The sequence below is a fragment of the Grus americana genome, chromosome 11 (assembly GCF_028858705.1).
Source record: "Grus americana isolate bGruAme1 chromosome 11, bGruAme1.mat, whole genome shotgun sequence".
NCBI classification, from domain to species: Eukaryota; Metazoa; Chordata; class Aves; order Gruiformes; family Gruidae; genus Grus; species Grus americana.
Genome location: NC_072862.1, coordinates 22,300,895 through 22,326,479, shown reverse-complemented (window position 1 = coordinate 22,326,479; position 25,585 = coordinate 22,300,895). Strand labels below are relative to the sequence as shown.

General features: G+C 44.3%; 2 protein-coding genes across 4 annotated transcripts in view; one reads left to right on the top strand and one right to left on the bottom strand.

The window, feature by feature from the left end:
- CFAP92 (cilia and flagella associated protein 92 (putative)) overlaps positions 1–25,585 on the bottom strand; it is a 136,436-nt gene that overhangs the window by 32,256 nt on the left and 78,595 nt on the right. The window contains exons 3-6 of the mRNA XM_054837625.1: positions 4,039–4,344; positions 3,107–3,303; positions 1,943–2,150; positions 723–854 (exon numbers count right to left, since the gene is read on the bottom strand). Of these exons, the coding sequence (XP_054693600.1) occupies positions 723–854; positions 1,943–2,150; positions 3,107–3,303; positions 4,039–4,312 (811 nt within the window). The 5' untranslated portion in view covers positions 4,313–4,344. The remainder of the gene's footprint in view (positions 1–722; positions 855–1,942; positions 2,151–3,106; positions 3,304–4,038; positions 4,345–25,585) is intronic.
- EFCC1 (EF-hand and coiled-coil domain containing 1) overlaps positions 13,097–25,585 on the top strand; it is a 53,513-nt gene continuing 41,024 nt past the window's right edge. For 2 of the 3 annotated variants that reach the window (XM_054837632.1, XM_054837631.1), the window contains exons 1-2: positions 13,097–13,874; positions 15,241–15,647. In XM_054837632.1, coding sequence (XP_054693607.1) covers positions 13,185–13,874; positions 15,241–15,647 — 1,097 coding nt within the window. In that variant the 5' untranslated portion in view covers positions 13,097–13,184. The remainder of the gene's footprint in view (positions 13,875–15,240; positions 15,648–25,585) is intronic. The other variant, XM_054837629.1, reaches the window with a different exon arrangement.

Below are 25,585 nucleotides of genomic sequence, written 5' to 3'. Positions count from 1 at the left end.
GTACTTATTTTAATTTTCATTAATTAAGTTTTCATTCATTTGCTCTTGTCTTCATTGCATTCTGCAGGGCTGCTCAGTTCAGCAGAGCCCAGGCCCAGAGAAATCCCAGCTTTCCAGTCAGCGGACTTGAGCAGGGCTCCAAAAGGGACGAGGGAAGCTAGCGGCAGGGTTTCAGAAGATGCAGCTACAAACACACCCATAGAGAACTTGACACAAGGCCAGATGTTGCTGTTATTTGCAGCAGTACTGCAGCAGGTTCTCAACTGGCATGAGGCAAGGCCAGATTACAAAACTGCATACAACGTCAGGAATAAACTTTCATACTTTGCCATGAACTAGCAATTCAAAGGAAATGTGACATTCTGCTACTGGGTTCCAGGTAGCTGCCACCTGGAACAAGAATCTGGGCGCTTAAGTTCTAGTCATGGCTCTAGCTGTTAATGCAATCACTTACAAACATGAAGCAGCAGAAAACCCCCGATGCTTTTTTCTAGTGTCCCTTAAAAACCTTCTGTGAGCCAGCTAAATCTCTTTTCTGTCCCAACTCCATTCCAAAGCTATTAAAAACTTGTTCTAACTATAGTATCTTCAGTCTTCGCACAACAGATTGGTCCCTCAGTAGATTCCTCAGTCCTGTTCCTGCTCGCCCGTTACCCGAGGAGCCAGCGCACCCCCCTTCCCTTTTTGCCCATAAGGCAGTTTCAGCTTTCACACTGTTGTACCTTCAACAGGAAGGGCTGACGACTCCTCCTGTGCCCTGGATTCCTTTGCTGCTTTGATTTTTGTACAGCTGGGTGCTGGCTGACTCTCTTCTAAGTATTTTCTTTGCAATAGCACTGTATGTTTTACCCCACCTATCAGGAAAACAAATTAAAATAAAATAAATTCCCTGGTTGAGACTCCATTGCTTAGTCTGATTGGGTCACTCATATCTTGAGCAATGACTTTCCCATGGCAGCTCTTCTCCTTTTCCTACTATCTCTAAGAAGCCACTCGTAGACTTCAATTCTGTTCATCTGGAGATGAAAGTCACCAGAGTTACTGAGATTTACCTCACAGCCCACAGAAGGATCTGGTATAAAATGTTCTCCCTGTGTACTGCACAACGATACATATTCACAAGAAAATACTGGGGCAGCGGAGGCTTGTGGGAACTCCCAGAACACTGGCTCTGCAGAGAGGCAAGCAGCCCTGGCAGCGAGCTGAGGGGACTGCTCCACGCAGCCTCCTCAGAAAGCGTGCAACACGGAGGGAAAGCTTTGAAACCTTTGCTAAAACGTAAGGCTGCTGTTGAGAAAATACTGAACTACAAACAAGTTTCTATTCCTCAACAACAGCTACTCAGGTGCTCAACCTACCTTAAAGGGAAAAACCAAATGCTGTCAGAAATTTCCATCGATGGCAAAGCCTATTTGTTGACAAACCCCATCATATCTGAGCAAATCTTTATTAGTATCAGTTCAATCAAAAGAAACCCAACCCCTTATTAACTTGCATTCAAAATATTGTAACCTCATCAAATCTCTGTCCACGGATACACATGGGAAAGAGATTACAGTACATTACAATTACAGTATTTTACTAAGAAATTATGCATATTTTAATAGTAAAATTACTTTTAACAGTAGTTTCAGGCCTTCTCAGGACAACAAAAAGAAAAATCCAGCTTTAAAAAATGCATACTTTTATTACTACCATTACTACCCAGCAGCCTCAAACAAGTCATTAGTTTTCAAAGGTTCAGATTATAGGCCTAAATATATTTTCCTGCCATCAAAATTTTCAGGAACTGACTCACATGTTCATTAAAACACCAACAAGTAGGAATTATTTTAGTGGGAATGACATATAAATGTCAAATAATCTCAACGATAACTTATCAATAGGTGCAGTCCCAATTTCAAGGTATGCTTTACAATGTGCCTGTTTGCATTAGACTTACCAACAGCCTCTTCATCCCCTTCTAGTGAAGAAATGATGTTTGGTTTACTAAGCTTCGCTTTGGAGGAAACTTTGTCCTTGGTATCCCAGATCTTTAAAATTATTTTGTGATCTCTTAGTTTTATTAGATATTCATTAGTGACACTGATATCCACACTATGGTTCCATGATACCCACATCTTGTCATTTTCAAACCACGGTGTAACAGCCTATTAAAACAAAAGATGATGTCAAGGTGTGAAATGAAGACCTGAAGTAAGAACAAACAGCAATTAAGCTGTTGCTCAGCACGAGATTGTCGACTAAAGCATTAACAGAATACTGTAAAAGCAAATATATACACTTCAACATGTTGAATTGGCATTTACAAAATGAAAGCACCAGCACTAAACTTTGCGTGTATATGCTGGTAAACTGTAAGAACAAAGCACTCGTCAGAGTTGCCGATATACCACATTTCAATCAGCAACTTTGCAAGTGGGTTTTGCTTAACACAATCGTCAAGCTGATGCTCAGAAGTGCAAATCAATCGAAGGTCATTAGAAAGATTGTCATGCAAAGACAATATCTGAGAGTATACAGGTTGCTTTTAAACCAACTCTCTCTCTCTCAAAAAAAATTATTTTAGCATTGACTTTTTGGAAATAATTTCTTAACAAACCAAGGTATATTCAAAACAATATATCCAAGGTTTACGTTCCTGAATTTGAATGCACAGGATTTAGTTACACATGTGTCTAAGTAAAACAAAATTCGCAAAATTCTTCAAGTACCTTAAAAATCTTTTTCTCCTCAACAAAGATCAGAGGCATAAATTTATTTTTTTTCTTCATTGGTAATAAAATTGATAGTTGTCTTCAAATTATTATAGTATTGTCTTGGTACATGAAAGATAAAAGCTATAATCCCAAGTAAACTGAGCATCTAGAGGAAAATAAAATACTCTGAAATCCACCATCCTCTTACTGCAAATGTAAGAAGTTACTGCTGATCTGGACTAGCAGAGCCAAGTTCTGTCCTTGATATTTGCTCTATATCTGCGTGTGCAGAGAAGGCCTAAGCGCCTGTTAAAACAATATGTAACTACATCACTCCATACCGGAAAACATTCTCCCACCTTCTCTATGCGACGTTTTGGATTACTTAGTTTTCTTATAGCTTTTACCTTGGAATCAGATTCTGTAAACAGCTTTGCAGCCACCCCAAACACCACGAAATCCAGTTTTCTAGGTACGAGGTCATCTGGCAGAAGGAAGTACTCAATGTGATAGTAACGTTGCATTCTTGGAAGAGCTCCCGATTCATCAACTTGAATTCTCTCTCCTCGCATACCAGGGGGATTGGATGTCTTCTGCTTTTGTCCTACAGAGAATATTAGAATTATTTGGAAGCATTAAACATTATCAAAGATGATACTCTCAGGGGGAATTAATGCTCTCTGCAATGACCGAATGGTAACAGGCGTTCCGGTGTGGCAACAGAAAAATGATGGATTGAACACAGATGACTGCTGAACGTGAAACTCTCATCCCAGTGCCCAACCCTGCAATTCTCACCCAGGTTTAACTACCATAAAATGTCCAGAAAGTTCCTGGAACTCTCCCCTTCATCCTCTCTTCCTGCAGCATGATGTCCAGTGACTGCAATTCCCAAGGCACATACGTCCTGTTACCCAGATAACTTCCATAAAGCCGAGTTCCACACTGCTGAATGTACCTGCTCCTGCCACATCTTAACACCCCTCCACCACAGGAGAATCATATCTCATCTGTTAAGCAGCTCCTACCTTCTCCTAAAATGTCAATACCACCTTTAAACTACCCAAAATCATAATTAGCCGAGTATATACACCAAAAAACTACCGAAGATCATCTATGCAAATAACCGTGACTACTGAGAAAACAGCAGTCAGGAAAGGTTTGCAGGCACCAGTGATGTCCCACTGCCATTTTCTTGAGCAATCTTCCCAGGAGAATTCAAATCCACTAATATATTTTCCAACATTATCTCCTTAAACTATCCAGGACTCTGCCACACAAACTTATGAAGGAATAAGAAGAGCGTTCTTAGGAAAACCTGTGTCAGGTAGGTACTTACCTGCAGGCAGGGCAGGGATGGCTAGTGAGACTGTGAATGTGCAGGTCACGGGATGGGAGTCATCCAGTCCCACCCAGCTGTTTTCAGTCGGGAGGAGCCTGCTGGTTTCACCCTCTGAAGTCAGATGTCCAACACCCGCAGACACCTCTAGGTTTTCAGTTTCAAAAGTGCTTTCAGAGCAGATTGTGTTCAAGTCTGTCATCTCCTCTTTATCATCCTCCTCCACCTCCTCTTCTTCCTCTGCCTTTGAATTCTTATGCTTTTCCTTTGCCATCTTGATGTGCAGTCAGACAATGGACTCAAAGGCTACGGAACAAGACAAACAGCTTTATTTTAGTGCTGAAATAAAAATCCCTGCTTGAACCAAAGCAGGAGCAAGGAAGGCTAGCATGAGGAGGTCCAAAATCTCCCACTTCAAAAATGCTTTCAAAGTACATAACATGTATACCCAAGGGATTAATTTTTGGGCGCTGGGACAATCCACACAAAAGTCTCCAAGCGACAAGGCAGGGTAACAGTGTGTCAATGCGTTCAGCAAACAGCAACGCAACGCTCGAAACGGTGAAAAGGGGGGATGTCACCTGAGGCTAGGAACTCTCGGTTTCTTGCCCAACTACAGAGGGAAGCTGAGTTTTGAAAGGAGTTTCATCTTAGGAAGCAGGGGGAGCCCTCGCAGCCGAGCGCTGGCGGAGCGGGGAGCCCAGCGGCACAGGCGGCGGGCGGCAACGGCCCAACGGCCGCCCGAGGGACCCAGCTCGCCCGCCAGCCCCGCGGAGTGGCCGGGGCTCGGCTACCGCCCCTCGTTACCGGAGACCGAACGCTCCCCGAGCCACCAAAGCCGCGGGAACACGCCGCTCCGTCGCCGGCAGCCGCTGCTCCGGGGCGGGCCCCAGCCCGGCTGCCCCCGCCGCTCGGAGCGACGGCCGCTGGAGCAGCGAGCTGGCCCCAGAGCCGCTGCTGCCCGCAGCTCCCTACGGCAGGCTCCTCGCCCCGGGGAGCTGTTCTGCTCTGCCACCTTTCACGACTTGGCGTGCGTAACACTGCACTAACGCTGAACGAGCCGTAGTGCACACGCGTGTTCCAAAAGCTGGTGCGTGGCTGCTGGCTCCAGCGGCATCCCGCTTGGGTGGTTTGTCCCAGAAACTTAAGTGAAAACATCTCACCACAGCATCTGCACCTCTCAGGGCTGACTCTTCACATGCTTCAAACAGCATAGGCTTTCCTTGCCAACGTGCTTACACTTTACATGCGTTTCAAAATGTTTTTCTCCATTTGTATCATTTCTGAATAGACTGTGTATCATAACAAATAGGGGGAACTACCCCCTAGAACTAAACCTATGGAGAAGTAATCTCCTCCACGCCTTGCACAGCCTGCCCAGCTCCGTGCCACCCATGCCTGACGCAGCAAAGAGCAGGGCACGAGGCTGCTGCCTCGACGGGCAACAGCAGCCACCTCGCATCAGCAGCTTCACCACCGAGCAGCGGGGACGATAACCTCTGCACCAGCACAGAGAGCTGCACGGTCATCTGTTTGCGGCCTAAGCAACAAATTACATCTGTGCTTTTATGAATCTGAAAATTTAGTAAGCAGTACTACATAAACCTAGAATTAAAACCCACAAAAATGCAATCACATTCCCTTTCAAACATTTGCAGGTTTTTTCCCCACTAGATAAATTTGTCTTTGTTGTCTTGAACATGGGTGATATTTATGGTAGAGTGGGCAAAGGAACAAGACGTGGATTGTCTACAATCAGTACTATGTAATTAATTATGCATGCAGCTAACGAATCACAAAAAGGCTAAGCATGTGCACTTTTCAGTACTTTGAAGAGCACAACCATCCAAATGATTTAGCAGAAATAAGCAGACAGTAACGAATGGAGATACATGGTTCGGAGACAGTAACACAGGATTGTCTACAACCGAACCACTGAGCAGTACAGTACAGTGTGAATTCAGGCACATCGGTTAGGCGCCACCTCCCTTTCCAGAGACCCAGATTGCCTGAACTATAACTAACGTTCCATATACGCACAACTTACATGTCAACTTCCCCTTCCATAGACAGCAGCAAAACCATTACAGGATTAGCTCAACATTTATACTCCAAATAATAATCAAATATTTTGTTTTCTTCCACAAACCACACATCCTATTTTTCATATGAACAGCTCAGTATTTAAGCCTGCTTTATTCCGTTTAGTTTGACAATATTTCATGCAAGGGGAGTGAAAAAGGGTGGGGCGATTCACAGAGTTTGGTTCTCTTTGTTTTCCCACATGATTATGTCTCACAACCCCTCATTAGGAACTCAGGCTGACATCTCAATTGTCTGCGCAAAAGCAGCTGAGTGATAATTAATATGCCAATGGAATAAAACATGATTGTCATGAAACACTTTCCTGACGGAAAAAGTTTCAACATTTCAGGGCATATTCTAGGAATGAATTCCTGTATCTGCCGCTGCCTTCATGCATGGGGTTTGGTAAATCTCTTTCAGACAAACACAATGAGAGCACCTGAATTCTTCATATGAAACTGAAAAGCACATAAAACCCCCAGAAGGATCCAACTCTTAAAATGATTCAACAGTTTGGGGCTCCTTTCACACCTACACTAGCTCAGGACCCAAATCCCGGATGCCAGTCTTTCACTTCAGCCCTCAGCTCAAAAGTGCTGCAGATCCACCTGCTGGGTACCTACCAGACTGGGCTGCATCCAAACTGCAATGCTTCTGTTTTAAACACAGCTGTGAGGAAATGAAAGCCTGTGGACAGTGTGTCATACCTTCCTCAGGACCACCAGTTCCACAGCCTGCACGCTTACCCTGCAGGCAGGAGGCCCACGGCTACTTCTTCCCTGAGGCCTGCATCTTCTGACCACCAGGAGTGAGACCTATCTAACCATCAGGGCTGTACGTTAGGCAGAACACAGGGGCATTTTCGGCTCTTTCTGCTGGAGCTGTACCACTGTGAAAGGAGTTCAAGATTTGCTAAGCTCAACAGGAAAAGAGTCTTAAGATCTACCGCAGTTTACTGAAGGTGCACAAAGAGTCTCAGCAAGCAGCGAAGAGAACACACGCGCCCCGCTTGCTGGCGTCAAGCCAAACCGTCAGGCCAGAAACTCACACTCACGACTCCTCCCAGGCAAAGGTTCGGGGCTATAAATCCTCAGGAAAGTGCATAAAACCACAGAATAACAAGGAGTAGGGGACACCCACATTCTTCATGTGGTCTAACTCCATGCAGCGCTCTGTTCAGCATGCCATTTTGGGGGACTGTATGCTAAGATGTCCAACTTATCCCTAAGGAAACCGATTCTGATTTTCCAGGGATTTCAGGTCCTAGATGTCATTGGAATGGCCAGACGGACACAAAATGGGTCTCAACACCACGGCTGAAGCTTCCATCACCCTCCCTGCATCTGCTCCTCGCAGTCACCGTACCTCCATTCCCTCACCTGTACAGCCAGACTTGGCAATCTCTGGTGTTCAGGAACATCCAGGAGAAAAAGTGCTCTAAAAAGGCTAAATCTAAATAATACACATTTATCTTGAGAACCTACAGTCTAATTTACAGCAAAAATAAAGATGGCATTAATGTTTTAGAAAGAAAATATTTTTCTGAAGTAATTTAGATACACACTCTTAATGGGAGTCAAAACCTGCTCCCTCCAGCCTGCCCAGGAACTGCTGGCAAACTTACCAGCTAGAGAAACAGAAAGGCAGGAGGAATACTGACTGAAGCACTACAAGCCAAATTCTGTTCTCATCCTATTGTGAATTTCCAATTTTCCCCTCCCATTTACTCCAAAATTTGTTCATAAAAAAAGAAACATTTACCCTATGAACACCATTAAATAAAAGTTGAAAGCCATAGATTTCTCTCTTTTAATTACTGTAGAAGAGCCTTAAAACTGTTCCAGATGCTGACTAGCTAAGAAATGTCAAATACAACACCTGGTTATTCAGAGAGCTGCAGCTGTTTCCTCTGCAGGCTACATAACACATCGTTTCTTCCCTTTAAAGAGTTTACGCCAAGAGAAAGTCCACAATCTAATCAGTAATATCAGTCAGGATACAAACCAAGCTGCAGTTAGGTCAGGTCTTTTGTTAACCCCAGTGGTTTCCCATCAGCTCCACAGCAAGAGAGGCTCCAGACACCAGTTCTTGTCCATTTTTAACATCGACATTTTCCTTATGTTCAGAGACGTACGAAGGTTCCCTATATTAGTTACTGAAACTCTTTCCTGTATCCGCCCGATATGCTCTTCATGTCACTAAACATATAGAACATCTTTACAGCCTTTTGGACAGTTTATCAGAATTACCTACACACTCACTGGATGCGTACATGTAAAATCTTGTCTGCATAAGCGTTAAGTGAAAACATGCTGCAGGCAGGAGCAGAACTACACAGCAGATAGAGACGTTCAATTACAGTACATTACACTCAAAGAGTTGTGGTCAACGGTTCGATGTCCAAGTGGAGATCAGCGATGAGTGCCATTCCTCAGGGGTTGGTGTTGGGACCAGCACTGTTTAACAGCTTCGACGACATGGACAGCGGGATCGAGTGCACCCTCAGCAAGTTTGCCGATGACACCAAGCTGTGTGGTGTGGTCGACACGCTGGAGGGAAGGGATGCCATCCAGAGGGACATGGACAGGCTGGAGAGGTGGGCTCGTGCGAACCTCCTGGAGTTCAACAAGGCCAAGTGCAAGGTCCTGCATGTGGGTCAGCACAATCCCAAGCACAACTACAGGCTGGGCGAGGAACGGATTGAAAGCAGCCCTCAGGAGAAGGACTTGGGAGTGTTGGGGGACGAGAAGCTCAACATGAGCCGGCAATGCGCGCTCACAGCCCAGAAAGCCAACCGTGTCCTGGGCTGCATCACCAGCAGTGTGACCAGCAGGTCGAGGGAGGGGATTCTGCCCCTCTGCTCTGCTCTCCTCAGACCCTCCCCTGCAGTACTGCATCCAGCTCTGGGGTCCCCAGGACAAGACAGACACGGAGCTGTTGGAGTGAGTCCAGAGGAGGCCACCAAGATGCTCAGAGGGCTGGAGCACCTCTGCTATGGAGACAGGCTGAGAGAGTTGGGGTTGTTCAGCCTGGAGAAGAGAAGGCTCCAGCAAGACCTTAGAGCCCCTTCCAGTCCCTGCAGGGGCTCCAGGAAAGCTGGAGAGGGACTGGTGACAAGGGCAGGGAGTGACAGGACAAGGGGGAATGGCCTGAAGCTGACGGAGGGGAGATGGAGATGAGATCTGAGGAGGAAATTCTTCCCTGTGAGGTGGTGAGGCCCTGGCACAGGTTGCCCAGAGCAGCTGTGGCTGCCCCCGGCTCCCTGGCAGTGTTCAAGGCCAGGTTGGATGGAGCTTTGGGCAACCTGGGCTGGTGGAGGGTGTCCCTGCCCATTGCAGGGGGGTGGAACTAGATGGGCTTTGAGGCCCCTTCCAACCCAAACCAGTCTGGGATTCTATGATTTTTCCTTCTTTGTCTTACTGTACACACAGAGCCGTCCCAATATGCTGGACCTAACAAACAAAAAGACAACACCCAACATTTCTGGAGTTGCAAGTAACCTCAAGAACATGCCAAGAACAACACTGCACCACAAATATTATTTTAACTCATCTGTGTAGTTCCTTATGAAAGCAACTGCTTGAGAAACAACAATTTTAAAAGTATCAATAACATCACAGTATGACTGTTGGGAAGGGTTTGGAAAACAAATTTTAGGTACTTAGCACTACATTTTCACTTTTCTCCTTGGTAGTAGAAAGTCTGGAAGGAATAAAATATATTTTGTTACTGTAATGAAGTGATCTTTCAGCAAGATAAGCATTTTCCACAACCCTACGGTTCTGGCTGGCTCTGTGTACTGAATGACAACCTGCCACACAAATGAGACCAGACTATCCCGGAACATCAGACAAACACAAACTGCGCAGATCCTGGGTCCTGCAACACATATGAACTGTGAAATAAAACTACAGTTAACTTAAGCTCAAACTGTTTTTTTCTACAAACCTAGTTTACACATCTTAACTAATTGCACCGCTACCTAATACGATTTAAATCAGTATTCCACTAGTGATTGTGGCAAAGAAGCTTAAGTCTGATCGTGACACCTTTTAAGCTCTTAAAATAAAAATAACCAGTTAAGTAATTTCAAAAGCAGTATTTGAATATACTTCTAATTTCCAGCTATTACCACCACACTGTAGAAACATTCATTCCATTCAGATCCAGCTTTCCCATCAGCTTTCTATAGTTGGGACTCTTTCAAGATACTTTCATGCTGGAGTGTACTACCGGAACTGGAAACAACTTAGTAAAGAAAAAGTCCTTGAATATTTAATAAAATGTTGCCATGTCTCTGAGTGGGTTTAGAGAATAAGTCAAGGAATGGGCAAAAAAAAAGTAAAATCTTAGTCTTGCTATAGTCAGGAGTAAATACAAGAGTCATTGTAATTACACTGCGACAAGCTTTTCTGTACCTCCGACGTCAGAAGCACTGCACTGGAAAAAAGGTTAAGTTTTATAGAAAAGCAGGCTGCAAAAGGAAAGTTTCCTTCTACCAAACCCAACTCCCATGTCACAGGGAGGCTGCAGTGACATTTAAGATTTCTCTGGTCCAGCTGTTTTCACAGTTGTCTAGTGTTTAAAAGTCTTGGGTCAGGCAGTTGTTTTTTGAGAAAACATGATGCAAAACCCAACTGCCCAGCAGTCGGAGCTTTTCCTGAAAAATCAAACAAATGGCCAAAGGTTTGGGGTATTTTGCTGGTATCGAGTATCTGCTTTCCTTCAGAGATGAAACTTTGGTGAATGTAAACTGACATCATTCTGACATTCTCATTTCCCAGTTACAGCGATAACCCAGAAAGCCAAAGATTTGCCATGCCGTTTTATGTCCTTCGCTCTTTCAAACCAGAAGCCCAGCAGATGGGCAGCGAGGAATTCAAGAGAGGCCCACATGCCCCCAGTGCTGTTAACGATGCCTCTCTTCCAGCCCGAGACAACACCAATAAACCCAACTGGAAACCATAGGTGCTAAAGTACGATTTACGCTGATGGGTTTATAGCTTGCTAAAGATTCTGTCAGCCTTTAAATCAATTATTTCCACTTGATAAATATTTTTACAATTGAAACTAGCTAGACCAAAACAAGTTTAGACTGTTGCATTGTCTAACTCCAGGGCCTTGATGCTTTAGTTGGTGTTTGGGGTCAGTCGGTTTGGTGTGCGTGGGTAACAGATGTGGATTTACATAGTATCTGCTAAAAACATTCAAGGTTTATGGTTTTGTCTTTCCTGTCTCTGGTGCTGCATTACAGGGACATTTTGACCCTAAGTCAATTTCTTGCATTAATAACATTATCAGACTAAGAAAAGCTACGGTTCTACAGCTATACGTGGCTATGAGAGTGAATACGGAATATATACATACATGTTACCCAACCAGTTCATCCAGTCACTCCTCAAGTGGATCAAAACTCTAAGTGACAAGTTATGGATCACTTCCGACAAGAGGAACGTGGGAGAAACGCTCTTTAAAGGTACAAGAATACGTCAAACGAAATCACCCAAAAACCCCCGAAGTAAATCCATGAGCTGCACAGGAGATTCTTAACGACCACACAATTACAAAACAAACTACCATTTTGGATACTAAATACACAGATCACCGGTGGATAAACCTCAGCCCTTTGGAATAGGAAGGCTGATCCTGTGGAGCATCGAGTACTCTGGGGAACCCACGCCTTGTAACGTAAAAACCAGAAGGAGATCTTCAGCCAGCCAGCCTTGTGTGTTGCCAACCTGCCACGGAAACAATCAGAAACCCGATTTTTAGTGAGGAGGAAGGTCAACAGCCTTCTCAAGGATGCTTTTTCTTGATGATGCACAGCACACAGATGTCAGCTCACATTCCCATTCAACTGTGGGAAGCAAAAGCAGGGTGTGGGCTCTGAGCAGGCCAGCAGACCTTACCTGCGCTGAACAACCTCAGGTGGGACCCCCACCCACACCCCTGCCCAAGAGCTCCACTTGCGCCCAGCCCTGGGCCCCTGTCCGTCCCTGAGGGATGCTGTAGGTGTGCCTGTCTCTGGTCCTTGCCCAGTCTACTGGCTGGTCCTTGGACCTGCACTGCAGCCTCTCCTCCAGTCCTGTCTGCTGCTGCTCTTAGCTGGACTTCTTAGATGGACCCCAGACCTGGTTCACCACCTTGCCTCGTCTGGGGCTGTTCATGGAGCCTGTTATCACCACCCCCACTTTGCCACCCTAGTCAGACCTTGGGCACGGCTGGCACCACGGTCACCTCTGGCTCGTGGGGCGTCCCCTGCCAGCGGAGCAGCCCCGCTCGTGCTGCTCCCTGAATGTAGCTGCATTCAACAACGCAGGTCCTACTCCATAGCTAAACAGTGACAAAAATCACTGCTTTGGGAAGCTCAGTCATTTGAACCGGTTTAACATTTGTGCATCTCTATGACAGACAGCAGCTTAAGAAATAAATACCGATACCATAAAGACACCACATCTGCAGAGATAGAGAAACCTGAGCAAACAGAAAGACGGTCAACTGTTAAGCACGTTAGTTTCATTAATTTAGTGGGACCACTCACTCATTCACAAGTGTTACTTGTCAAACCGGACTCTGCGACACTATTGTTTTGCTCATGTTAAAAAGGAACCAGAAAGACATTAGTTAAGAAGTTAAAAACAAACTTCGAGCTCAGGCTTGGCTGAAACCCTTTTCCTGACAAGCACATGGAGCGGGTGGCACCTGCCCGCTTTGCCCGGTGAACCCTGCCAGACCCGGGGGCCGCAGGCAGCGGACGGCGCTTGGCCCCCGCCAAAAGCGGCCCCCGTTGAGGGGGAAGCCACAAACTCCGCGTCGGGAAGCAGCAGGTGGGAGAAGAGACCCGGCCACCGGGGGCACCGAAGCCTCCGGCGCGGCGGGGGGGCGGCGACACCCCCCCGGCGCCCCTCTCCGTCCCCGGGACACTCCTCGGCCCCGCCCGCGGGCGCAGACGCCGAGCGGGGCGGGCTGCGAGGCGGGGCGGGGGCGCAGCCGGCGGGGCGGCCGCCCCGGGGGCAGGATGGTCGGGCAGCGCGGCCGGCGCGGCGGGGCAGGCGGGCGCGATGGAGCCGCCTGAGGGCTGGGACCCGTACGGGCGGCCGGCCCGGCGGACGCAGTGGCTGGTGAGCGCCCTGGCCTACCACTACGGGCTGGACCGCGGCGTGGAGAACGAGATCGTCGTCCTGGCCACCGGCCTGGACCAGTACCTGCAGGAGATCTTCCACCACCTGGACTGCGCCGGGGCGGGCAGGATCCCCGGCGAGGACTTCCGGACGCTCTGCCAGGTGCTGGGGCTGGAGGAGGCGGCGGAGGCGGCGGCCGACCCCGAGGAGTGCGCGGGGCTGTGGGAGGGCCTCTCGGCCGAGCTCACCTTCCGCCAGTTCCACGCCCGCCTCTGCGGCTACTTCAGCACCAAGGCGGGCAGCGCCCCGCGCCGCGCCGTGCCTCGCCTGCCGCTGGGCCGGGAGAGCGAGCACATCGAGACCCAGATCCGCCTGCGCAGCCCCCGCCGCCGCCGCAGGGACCCGGCCGGACCCGGCGCGGCGGGACGGCCCGGCGGCGGCGGGGGGGAGGCGGCGGGGCGGCGGCCGGCGGGGCCGTGCTCGCGGGAGTGCTACGAGGAGATCGTGGCGCTGGAGCAGGCCGAGGACCGCATCGCCAAGCTGGAGGAGGAGAACGGCAGCCTGCGGGAGCTGGTGGAGGACATGCGGGCCGCCCTGCAGAGCAGCGACGCTCGGTGCCTGGCCCTGCAGGTGAGTGCGCTGCCGGCACGGCTGGCATCGCCCCTCGGCTTCTGTACGGGGTTCAAAGCCTCCCCGCTGCTCCTGGCTGCGCCTTACACCTCAGCCCTGGTTAAAGTCTGGTCTAGGAAGGATGGTGCTCTCGGCAAGTCCAGTGTTAATAACCTCTCCGACTCCAGAGCGATTTATAAACGGAACATGGCATAGATCTAGGCTGCTCTTTCATCTTCGGCATGAACTTTTTAGCAAAGTTTGGTTACACAGAGTCTTTAAGGACAAATGTATTTTCACCGGTGTGAAATTATACATAAGGGATGCACTGAAAACCACTCTGCTAAAACTGCAAAGACATCAATTTAACATACCTAAGCATATAATGCTGCTTTTTCTAGTGCACGTGCAGTCAGTTAGTTCTATACCAGTTATGCACTGTTGTGGTTTTTTTTCCAAAGGGAGAAAGAACTTTTGGGTTCCTACCTGCACAAGCACATGCAGTGCCTGAGTCGTAAATGCCCGCGAGCTTTACCTCAGAAACATTACAAGGGTGTTTTCTTCAGAGCGTGGTCGTGCGAGTTCAGAGTTGGAGCCAGTTCTGCAAACAGGCTGATGAATAGTCTCTGGCTCCCGTGCAGAGCCACATTAATTCTGGAGCCGGTTTCTGTTTCTGCTGTATTGGCTCAAGCGAAGCACATACTTAGCAGCAGCTAAATTACTCTGGCATGAAATGGCGTAGAGCAGGCAAAGCACTGAAGGGCTGACTTCACTGGTGGTTCTGGCGGGTCTGATCCGGTTGGATTTAACACTAGCACAACCCCCACAGAACTCGCTCCATGCGTGACACTTCCATTTGGCATCAGCTGGCTGTCCAGCTTCGCGACGTCTGGCACAGCAGGTGAAAGCCACTTTTACCATTTTCACTGCAAAATTGAAAGGAAGCCAGGAGCAAATACAAAGTCACCAGTCAAAGGCCCCAGAAAGAATGAGGAGAAAGATGAGAGGTCCGGAACACCACCAGCTGCTCTCTGCTCACTTGAAAAAAACCACTGGAAATATTTTTTGGGAATACTACTTGCCTTTTGAGGACAGACTAAAGTGATGAATTAAAGCTATACAGAGACTTGTACAATAACCTAATTTTCCACTTTAATGAGTAGTTTTTAAGTTAAATTTATAGATACATATTTAAAAACTACTTTCCAGAGATTGTTTCCTTGTCTCTGTATTTTGCAAAGGTAAGTAGCTTATTAGTTGCTGATCAACTATATGTCATTAAAAAAACCAAACAAAAACCAATCCAGCCATCTTCAGTCTTCATTAAAACGTCAGTTGCTTTAAAAGACACTAATTTCTCCCTGCTTTCTGCCCCTGTTCACTGTAGGTAGGACTGCGGAAAAGCCGTGCTAACCATAAGGAAGAGGGGACCTGTTTTACAGGGAGTAAGAGACAGTTAACACAGAACCACTCCCAGACCAAGTGCCTTCAAAGTGTCCTGAAGGAAGTGGAACTCATTCGGAGCTCCAGGGATGGGCAAATTGAAGAAGCAATTAGGTTCAATCAGGAGTTGGAAAGAGAGCTGAAGAGCTCTCAGGAAGCTCTGGTCAATCTGGAAGACTGCAACCGTAACCTGAAGAGGGAACAAGCAGAAATGAGGAAGAAGGTTGAAGAGGCGAGACATGCCGTCCTTAACAGTCTTGGCAAAGTGAAGGAGCTAGAAGTGAAAGCTAACGAAGTGCCACATCTGCAAATATACATTCAGCAGCTAGAATCGGAACTGCAGCACTATAGGTAAGTTTGAGTCCGTCAGAAAATGCCTATAAAATCACAGCACTGGAACACAAGTTAGCTTGAAAATCACTGGTTGTAGCTTATTGAATGTCTCCAAATACATCTTCTAAAATACAGCCAGTGGGAAATTAGAAGGTACTTACCAATTTTCCTGGTAGGGATCCATAACACAAGTGGGCCCCTTCAGCGGGAGGTAGGCCAAAATAAGGATGCAGAGAGCTGAAGTTACTCCTCAAACACACAGCAACAGGATGCAACATAGCAATACTTCAAGAAAGCCCCAAAAGAAATCGCTGACAGTCCTTCAGAATCCATTTCCAACGAACTTATTTTTTCACCTTAACTAACTACTGTCAATTCAGATGTTTCCTGCTAGTTAAGTCACACTACCAAAGCCAGCTGTAACCAGATGGCTGATACTCCACTTCTTGAGAAAGCTGTTCAACTTATCATACGAATTGGAGAAAAACATGAGGCCAACTTCTGGCCAGCAGTTTTAAACTCTGCTGGGACTTTATCACTTCTTCACTGACAGAGTACGTCGTGCTCCAGAACAGAAAAGTTATAACGCTTTCCTAAAACCACACAATAATTTAGTGGGAGTCTCAAACAAAAAATACATCATCCAACTAAACCCCAGTTTTGTAATAGCATAAATAAATATGTTTCCAAAATGCACAAAGTTGGTCACAGATTTAATAGATCACTGCTTTTCTTGCTTTTTATCTTAGATAAAACTTGGACTCACTGATGGTTATTAAGTTCTAGGCAGTTCTGCCCAAGTTTCAAATTGACCTATGGAATAAAATGTTTATATTTTTACTGATCCAAAGTAAAGCTAATATTTAATTTTTTTTTCCTAACTGTACTAAACCTATATTTTAGTATATTGTCTATTCTGAACTCCTTGTCTCTTCCTAAACTTATGCTTCCTCTGTTTGCTTATAAGAAGAATCCGTAGTGAGTTATTTGTAGCATCACAGCTATTGTACTGGTTTATGAAGTGAGGAAATTCTAAAAATAATCATTTTATCCGGTGTCTTTCTGTAAGCATTGTGTATGTTAATACCTGTGTGGTTGCAGAAGATAAAGCATTTATTTAAACATCTATAGGATTTTAAAAGCACTGTGAGGGCACGTAATGTCCAAGGTGATTGTCCTTTACAGGGATGAATGACACAACTCTTAGTGCTGAGAGAGATCGCACTACTTGTCTAGTCTATCACGTTCTCCCTAGCATGAGCGCCAAACAGTGAAGATGAGTTCTTCTCCTGCAGAATTGCTTTTCCAAAGTATGATGAAGCATAAAAAAATCGCCTTTAAACAGAGAGATGAACTAGTTAAAGACAATAAGAAATACCAACTGGGCCTCGCAGAGCAGGAACTTTTATGGGTTACATCAAAAGAAATAGTGTGAGTTCTTTGTAAGATAATTTTCATCTGTAATACTGATTTTAAGATTGCAAGCTAGTTGAAAGTGAGTGTTAAGGTCAGGAATGGTGCTAGATGCCCATTTGGAAACTACACCTTTTAGCCACATGGCACATTTAGCAGAGGCCCAGGCCAGCTTCCACACCCAAAACCCTTTAATGAGTCTTGATCCTATGTTAGCCATGAAGCACTGTCCATGTAGTACGGTTCTTGGCTTAAACAGCTTAACAACAGAGCCACTTCATGATGATGTCACAGTTCTGCAGCGTATGGGGTACCATAATTCCCAATATTGCAGAGCGTGGCGCAGAGATCCCCAAACTGGCAGAAAATAGGTAAGTTAAGCAGTGCGGAGCTCTGCATTAGTGCAATGAAGGAGCTTAACGCTGCATGGCTATCTCTATCCTAGGCAGCCATCGGCATCACAGCTTGTCCCACTCACTTTACTTCCTTATGCTTGTGCTACAGGTAGCAGAGACTACTTCTGCTCATAGAGAATCATCTCCTGTTGTGCAGAAGTCCAAAACCCACGGGCGTAGTTTGGGTGAGGTGCTAGGAAGTGCATGTTGAGGGGAAGCTGATGAGTTGGCGGAAGCATAGGGATGGAGGGACAGCTGCTATATCCCACAGATTTCTCAGACTGTCATTTGGCAAGTGTATTACTTGTAATGTTATTTAAGTAAGTATGTATTTAAGTTCACTGCTCCATTTCCAAGTACCACAAAACGTTTGTAGGCATGGCAGCAGGATCTAGGTTGGGAAAGAACTAATGCTGCGAGGTAGCAATGGAGAGAAATGGGTGGGGATTTGAGTATACTGCAGAAAGCATTTAAGATTGCATATATGTCTCCTGAGAATTCACCTTAACTGGCTTGCTATGTCACTATTTTACTCCAGCCAAAGTCTAATTTCTTCCAGGGAGGATCATATTCAAGAATGAGACCAGTCTTTGAGCTTTACATGCTGCTGCTATTCATACTTTCATATTTATAAAGTAAATGATTTCTTCTTTTAGGTTCAGATTTTCAAAACTCTTTAAGCATCTAAATCCCACTTCTATACCTTCATCTCATACCAGTTTGCTATAATTGAGACCTAGAATCACCACAATGACCTTAAATTATAATCCCCAACTCAGGAAACAACATAGTTAGCATCTGTTCAGGAAAGTGTTGAAGGACCAGGAAGTGATTAAATGTTTTCCTAAATTGAGGTACCTAATTACAATTGCCTTTTCTGCCCACAGATTCATATTTCTGCAAATTTAATGCAAAATGTTGCTATCAACATCTCTGGTAAACATTTGCTAACTGAAGTTTGTATGACTTAAACTTTTTCTGACTACAGGTTCTTGTATCAGGGTTTGAAATGTCCCTATCACGTTATTAGGTTCCTAGGCCAACCTAGTTGACCAAATAGTTTATACATAGTTCTTAAGTTGCACACTCCGTTCTTCCTGCACTGGATGCATGTGTAGGGTTTTTGTCCCCTTTTCCACCATTAGTCTTTTATTTTGTATTTTTTAATCCCTGTCAATTTAATGAGTGAGCTCAGATAATTTGAAGGTAAATCTCAAGAAATTCCTTACTGAAAAGCATGAGTTAAATTCATTTCAGAGGAAAAAGACATCACAAGAAATTGTATGTTTAGCATTGGTATTATATAAAATGCGTAATTCACAATGTCAGTATACAGAAGAGTTTAGGAAGTTACGCAAGTCCCGTATTTTATTGCAGTGCTGCCCAGAGAGTTATTCTCATTTTGTACTGGTGCACTTGATTTCATTTTCCCAGGTATAGGACTTTTCATTTGTTATGACTGAAGCTCCACTTTTTGATTTTTGGACTACTCTTCCAATTTATCAAAATGATATTGGGACTAACCTCCAAATTGCTGTCATTTCCTCCCAGCTTGGTGTCAGCTGCACATTTGTTATTTCTCTTCCAAAAGTTGGAAGCCTAAATGAACACACTGGCTGGGTCTCAGGACAGATTCTGGTGACCTCCACTTGATACACTCTATCCAAAAGCGTGTCATTAACAGCTCTTCCCTAAACTGATCTTTTTCAGTAAATTTTGCTCTAGCTCAAGGTGAGACCATCCATGTATTCTAATATAGTCCCTATGATTTATAAGTATTGTTTATAAGAATGCCACATATGAAAATGTTACTACAATAAAAATGTCACATCTACTGCTTCTCTTTATCCATTCAGCCATTTTCCGTGTCAGAGAAGGAAATTAGATTGGTTTGACGTGAATTGTTCTTGCCAAATATAAATTGGCTCTGTTTTCTATACTACATTGTAGGTGGCTCAGAAATTGATTACTTAATAAAGTTTACAGATTTTTTCTCTGTAATAGCATTGGAGGGAATAACAGAATTTAATAAGCTTTTTTTGATCCCAGTGTAACAAATAAAAAGAAAGGTCATTTAGAATTGGAATAGACTTCATAATGGAGATGTTCTCAGAGTTTTTATGTTGCTGTGCTAGCCAGCAGCACAGTAATTACATAGGTCAGTGAAGGGGGTCATAAAATACCAAAAATGCTTCCCATATGCATGGTCTGTCTCCCAAATTACTTAATTATCCATCAGCATTTATATGTGTTAATGAGTAGGACTCCTTTTTACATGGAATGCAGAGAGGCTTGTTTCGTCCCCTCATATTCTCTTATAAATGTGATGATGATGGAGGTCTCTAGCATAATTTCCTCTCTTTCTTTCTTTCACAAGTCACCAGTGTTAATTTTTCTAACAAGTTATGCTTTAGGTTCTCCAATTTTGGAAGTAGTTCAATTTTTCTTTTAGGAGACATTGTCCAAATCTTTTCAATAATTTCTCAGGTTATCATTTACTCTGTAAAATATAACAAGATGGACCAAACAGATCCAAATCAATAATCCAAGAACAGGAGAGAAATATGGAAATATTCCTAAGTGATACAGAATCGGCTCTGCTAGGTGAAGAAAGAAAAGCCCTAGGAAGGAAACTAATCCACAAAAGAAGGTGTTATTTCCAATCGCAATGATAATGCACATTTTATATTTAGGCATTCTAGAACCTGTTCTTCTATTTAAAAAAATAGGCATTACATAAAGTCTGGACAACTTTCTGCTTGACTGGTGTCACCAATATCAACTACTTGCTGGCTGTAAGGTGGAGTGGTTGCAAGGTGAAGTGCATCTTGGCAATTTATTTCAGATGGCACAAAATTTGCACGGAGATTGTGGGTGTATATGTGCTGGACTACACAAAGGAGCGGCTAGAACTGCAGACGATACGTACGTCCTTGGACAAGATGATAGGCAGGGAGCAGTGACTGATGGCAGTCAGTAAAAGGGATGACAGTCAGGGAACTGAGCTCATGGAGAGTAAAAATGTTACTTTATAGAGACTCATCTGCAAGGGCACTCAGGCCTTGAACTCAGATTGTTCTAGATGAACTGATGTAATTTTATTTTTTTATTTCTGCTTATACCTAATATTTTCTTCTACTTAAGACTGTAAGAAGCTATATATTATGTAGAAGTCTGCCCAAAACCCCAGAACTTTAAGTTTTTCAAGAAGTTAGCAGCAGCAGGTGAATATGTTCCCATCGTATGAAGCTTAGACTTCTTGTGTGTCTCTAGTCATAGAATAATCATAAGCTAACCAAGCAAATCAGATTACTGCTTGTTTGAAACACTTTAAAGGAAAGTTTTGATTTCACAAGAAGGGATAATGAAAGTTATCGTTATATATGGTAGAGAGAACTGTACAGAGCAATTTAAATACATTAGTTTGACATTGAAGAAAATGTATAGCATCTCTTTCCATGGAAGGGTTAGTTTTATTTCAAATGCAAGAAGTGTCTTGCGATTTTTTTTTAACATTACTACTTGCTTTCCATAATAATAGCAAAACCTTTACTTCAGATCCATTCAAATTAATGTGAGTACATTTATCCACAAGGAAGCTTGTGCATAGGTGTTAATTCTGACATTGGAAATGTAGCCAGTTCTCTGGCCTTTTGCAGTGCTGGGCTCTTAGTTACACAGCCTTTATTCTTGGGAGACTTTCCCCGGTTTCTCACTAAATCCTCCTTTTCATTTGGCTTGCCTTATTTGCTGTGTTGGGAGTAAATCACTGCGAGCACAATAGCGATGCCACACATACGGACACTGCCCATTGACTGGGGTGGACGTGCTTTCGCCGTGTCCCAGGCTTCCTCCCACAGCTCTGAGCAGACACCATTTGTTGAACCCGCTGTAGCTGTCACTTAGCAGCCCCCATCGCACATTCCCTCCCGGGGACGTAGAGATTAAAGCATACTAACAAAAAGATAGTTCAAGCCAAAGGAGTTAGTTTTGTCATCTTATATGGAGATTCTGACACATGCAGCTGCCTTTTAAAGCTGTCTCCTGCCTTTCTGTGCGTAATTTGAATCACGCTAACCCCTCCTATACCAGAGAGGGGTTTTTTTCCCCAGAAGGTGTACAGTCAGTGTTTCTGCAGCTACTCTCCCTCGAATTAGTGCCTGGAAATTCAGCCAGCAGCTTGGTGGACCCCCCCAGCAGCAGCCGTGCACCTCCCTCCTCCGTCTGGCTGCCCTGCAAGCTGCATCACACCTCTCTGGCTTTATAGTCTTTCCCTAAGAAAATGGACGCTTTTTACTGCCCTAACTTTCTAGGTGATACAACATATTACCTATCTTGTCTTATGCCAGCAAAACTCAAATATTAATTTCATACACAAAGATAACTTCAAATAAAAACCCTACTCCCCCCACCCCTTTCACATCACTTCATAAGACTGGACTCCCTCTCAGAGGCTGCACGCCTCCCAGAACAAAGTCACTTTCCCTCTGTCATTGCAAGAACCAAAAAATCAAACACAAATGGTCCTAGCTCATACATAGCCCTCAGTTGCAACCCTCTGGATTACTTGGGTGAGCTCCTGTACAGCACCTTTCTATATCAAATATTAGCAGTATGTCACTACCTGCCATAAAAGCTTCCTAGGTGATAGGACATCACTGCCAAGTACTGCTGTTGTGCTCAATTTATAGACCTCAGAGTTGCATTAACCTTGATATCGTCCATCTGACAGATCCTGACACTTCAGATCCCACTGCATGTAGATACAAGCACAGCAAACTCGATGCATTGGGGTTATTCTGGGAATGGAGTTATCAGCTTGACAAGACTGGGATCCGTGCATCTGTCTTGACCTAAAAGCCAAGTCATGTCAGTGTAGGAGAGCTGCGTAAGAAGAACCATTATTTGTTACCAAGAAACACGCATCTGTAAGCCAAGCATTTGTAGCCTCCTGTCACAAAGCATTAGAGCTCATCACGAACGTCTCTGGGAGCCACGGAGAACTGTTATGTGTTGCCTACAGAGTCATGCGCTTGGCCTCTCATTTGTTTCTTAAGCAAACCTGACGAGTTTGTAGCTGCTTGCCAGGCCAGGAAAGGATGCTTGCCAGGGCGCTCCAGTTTGCCCCACCTCACTAAAAGGTCTGCTGTGACCAGGTCCCACTGTGCCGCTCTCTGCTCGTACACTCGTGTGATCAGACCTGTTGAATGCATGAGGAGCGTTCCTTTGCTTACAGGAGTGACGAAACCATACCTGGGCAATAAATGTTTACTGACTGGCAGTCTGCCAGACCTCCCCAATAGATGCTTTGAATAGCCAGCAGTATTTTAAAAAGTTACTTTTTTTTTTTCAGGTTGGTTTTGTAAGACAAAGTAGTAATATATAACCTCAAAGTGTAACCTGTGGCTTAAACTTGGGGCTTCTATGTTTACCTCCCTGGATGTCAAAGATATTGACAAAAATCCGAAGTAAGAACACCAGGGCGAGATCCTGAGAGGACCAGAGCATTGACAAGTGCTTCAGTCAGGCACTTAAACACACATTTAGTATAAAGTACTCGAGGACTCCACTGAGCCTCTCCAGAGATAAAATTAAAACAAATCAACCAACCGTATCTCAAGTGGGTTTAGCACATGTAATTTTTGCTGTCAATTCACATAAGTTACTTTGAAAATCAGACACTGCTGATCATCTACACTCAGGCACAAGCAGAGAATTCTGCATTCTCTGAAGCTTTTTATTCTGCTGGAGGATTAAAAAAGTAAAAAATATTATTTTTTTTCTTTCCTTCGTAGAACTTTAAAAATTACTTGATGAAATTGAGGAGATGAGGAGTTCTACTAAAGCAATAAAAAGCGATTATTTACTCTTTGCTCCTCATCTCGTTTTCCTTCAGGATACAAAACAGACAAGGTAGTTTGTAAGATAGATGCTGATAACCCAAGTTTTCAAACAGATTCAACTAATTTGTTATGCTAAAATAGTCTGCTCTCAGAATATGGAAGGGTTAATGATCTGCATGGGAGGAGGCCTTATCCCTTAAATACATCCCAAAACCGACAATGGTATGACAAGATGAGTGAAGTCACCCTAGAATAGTTCAAGGGAAATTTGTGTATGCTATGCTTAAAAAACAAAACTCAACAAAAAGCCTTTTTAATTTATGCACCAGAAAAAAGCATGGAATCATGAAATCTAGAAATGCTAGAGGGACCAATCCACTCAAACCTGTCCTTTGATTTGCAAGGAATATGTTCTGTTTCAGCAGCTTTCTTCAACCCGTTGTCTATTAGAGTTAGCCATCCAGAGAAAGAAAATAATCTAGCCTTTCAATAGATGCACAGGCAACCAGTCCATTTCATCATTAACTTAAATTCCCAAAAAGTTCCTTGAGGTAATATAAATACTAAATTATCTGGAGACCTGGGGAAATATCTAGAGAGTAAAATTAGTTGGCTTCGTGACTTCACTGGGAACTTGCCATAATGCAAACCCACGGGCAAACTAAGTTCTTACACCCCATCACTGGGATAGCACAGCTACGATCAAAAGATTTTAAACACCATCGTGTTACTTGAGACACTGCCAGGGACACTCGCATCGAGGTAGATAGTCAATCTGTATTTAAAACCGCCTAGACTCTAAGCAGGTTGGAGGATGAGCTAATAAATGCCACTGATGTTAGGAAATACAATATAGGCAATTTCTGTATTTTCAATGACACAAGACAGTTATTTAACAGTACTGCAAATATTTGCTGCAGTTTGTTCTGTTTACTTGTCTTCTCACTGTGGTCAGAATTCCTGTTGAATCACTGGCCATGTTTAGTGTACTGTTTTCTCTCCTTCATTCTCCAGTACATTTTTTCAACTTTATCAGCATCTTGGCTGCCTGCTTAGCAGAATAATTACCATCCAGACAGATATTTGCCTCCCTAGTGCTTGGCTTAGGGTATTCTTTTTGTGATACTCAGCATATTTTCCTCTATTTGCCAGATTTGCCTGGCAATCTGACTCTCAACTATTCAGAACTGTAGTCACTGAAACAACCTAAGAAAAACTGCAGACGCAACCTAAGAAAACACTGCCCTCAAACTAGGAAAAAAGCTAGAAAAGAACGTCCTGCACTGTAAGTAAAACTTTGATTAAATGGTCTCTGCATCTGATCTTAAAGCTTCACGTTCTGAGATAATCCCAAACTGGAAACTCAAACACTGACTGAGATGTTGCGGGGGGGAGAGGGAGAAGAAGAGAAGAGGAAGGGCAGGAGGATCAGCTGGTCAAAGTATTTACTTCAGTCTGTTATAGAGAAGAGATATTTCCACAATTCCAGATGTGCTCAAGTCAAGCAACCTGAAAATTGTAAGACACATGAAGAGGCTGGCTTGAATTATTATTTACAGAGATGATTCTTTATCTATGAAAGAAAGGCATTGCTACACATTTTTAAAGTTTTTCATAATGCTCATCTGAAAATCCAACAAATTCTGATAAAAATGAATAGAAGTCTGTGTCCTCAAAGGATCACAAAATTGCAGCTCAACTTCAAAGACTGAAAACATAAAGCATGGAATGAAGCTTGATCATTATTGCAGACACCTGTATCACATGATGCCGACTGTATTCTTTTTGCCAATGCCATTTCACATAGGAATGTACTTTATGGGGAAAAAAAAAAAGTCAAATGTAAACTTTGAGCATGGCGCATCTTTAGAAATTTACTTCTGTATAACAAGTAACTTCAGCCTTCACAGCATTGTTCTTAAAACCACTTGTAAAATAAGGTGTAGAGGCTGTGATTGACTGTGTGTTGCAGTCCTTCCTTGTTTGTGGAAAAACATGTTCTCTGAAGGGTGCCTGAGCTCAAGCGCTAATTGCCATCACACCACACATCATCCCTTTCAAGAAAAGAGGTGCCAAGTGTTAGGAATCAGATTACAGTGGAAAGACCCCAAACCTTTCAATAAATCTACAGAATAAAATCAGGCCTTGTGCTTTGTTTTGTGAAGAGTCTCTTTTCACAGCAGAATGTTTCAGGGAAGGTTCATGATGTCACATTAATCATAACACTGAAAAATCTGGTATTCGCAGCACATCTGCTCTACTTTTATCCTCTGTACTTGACCTCATCACATGTCCTTGGCATCAG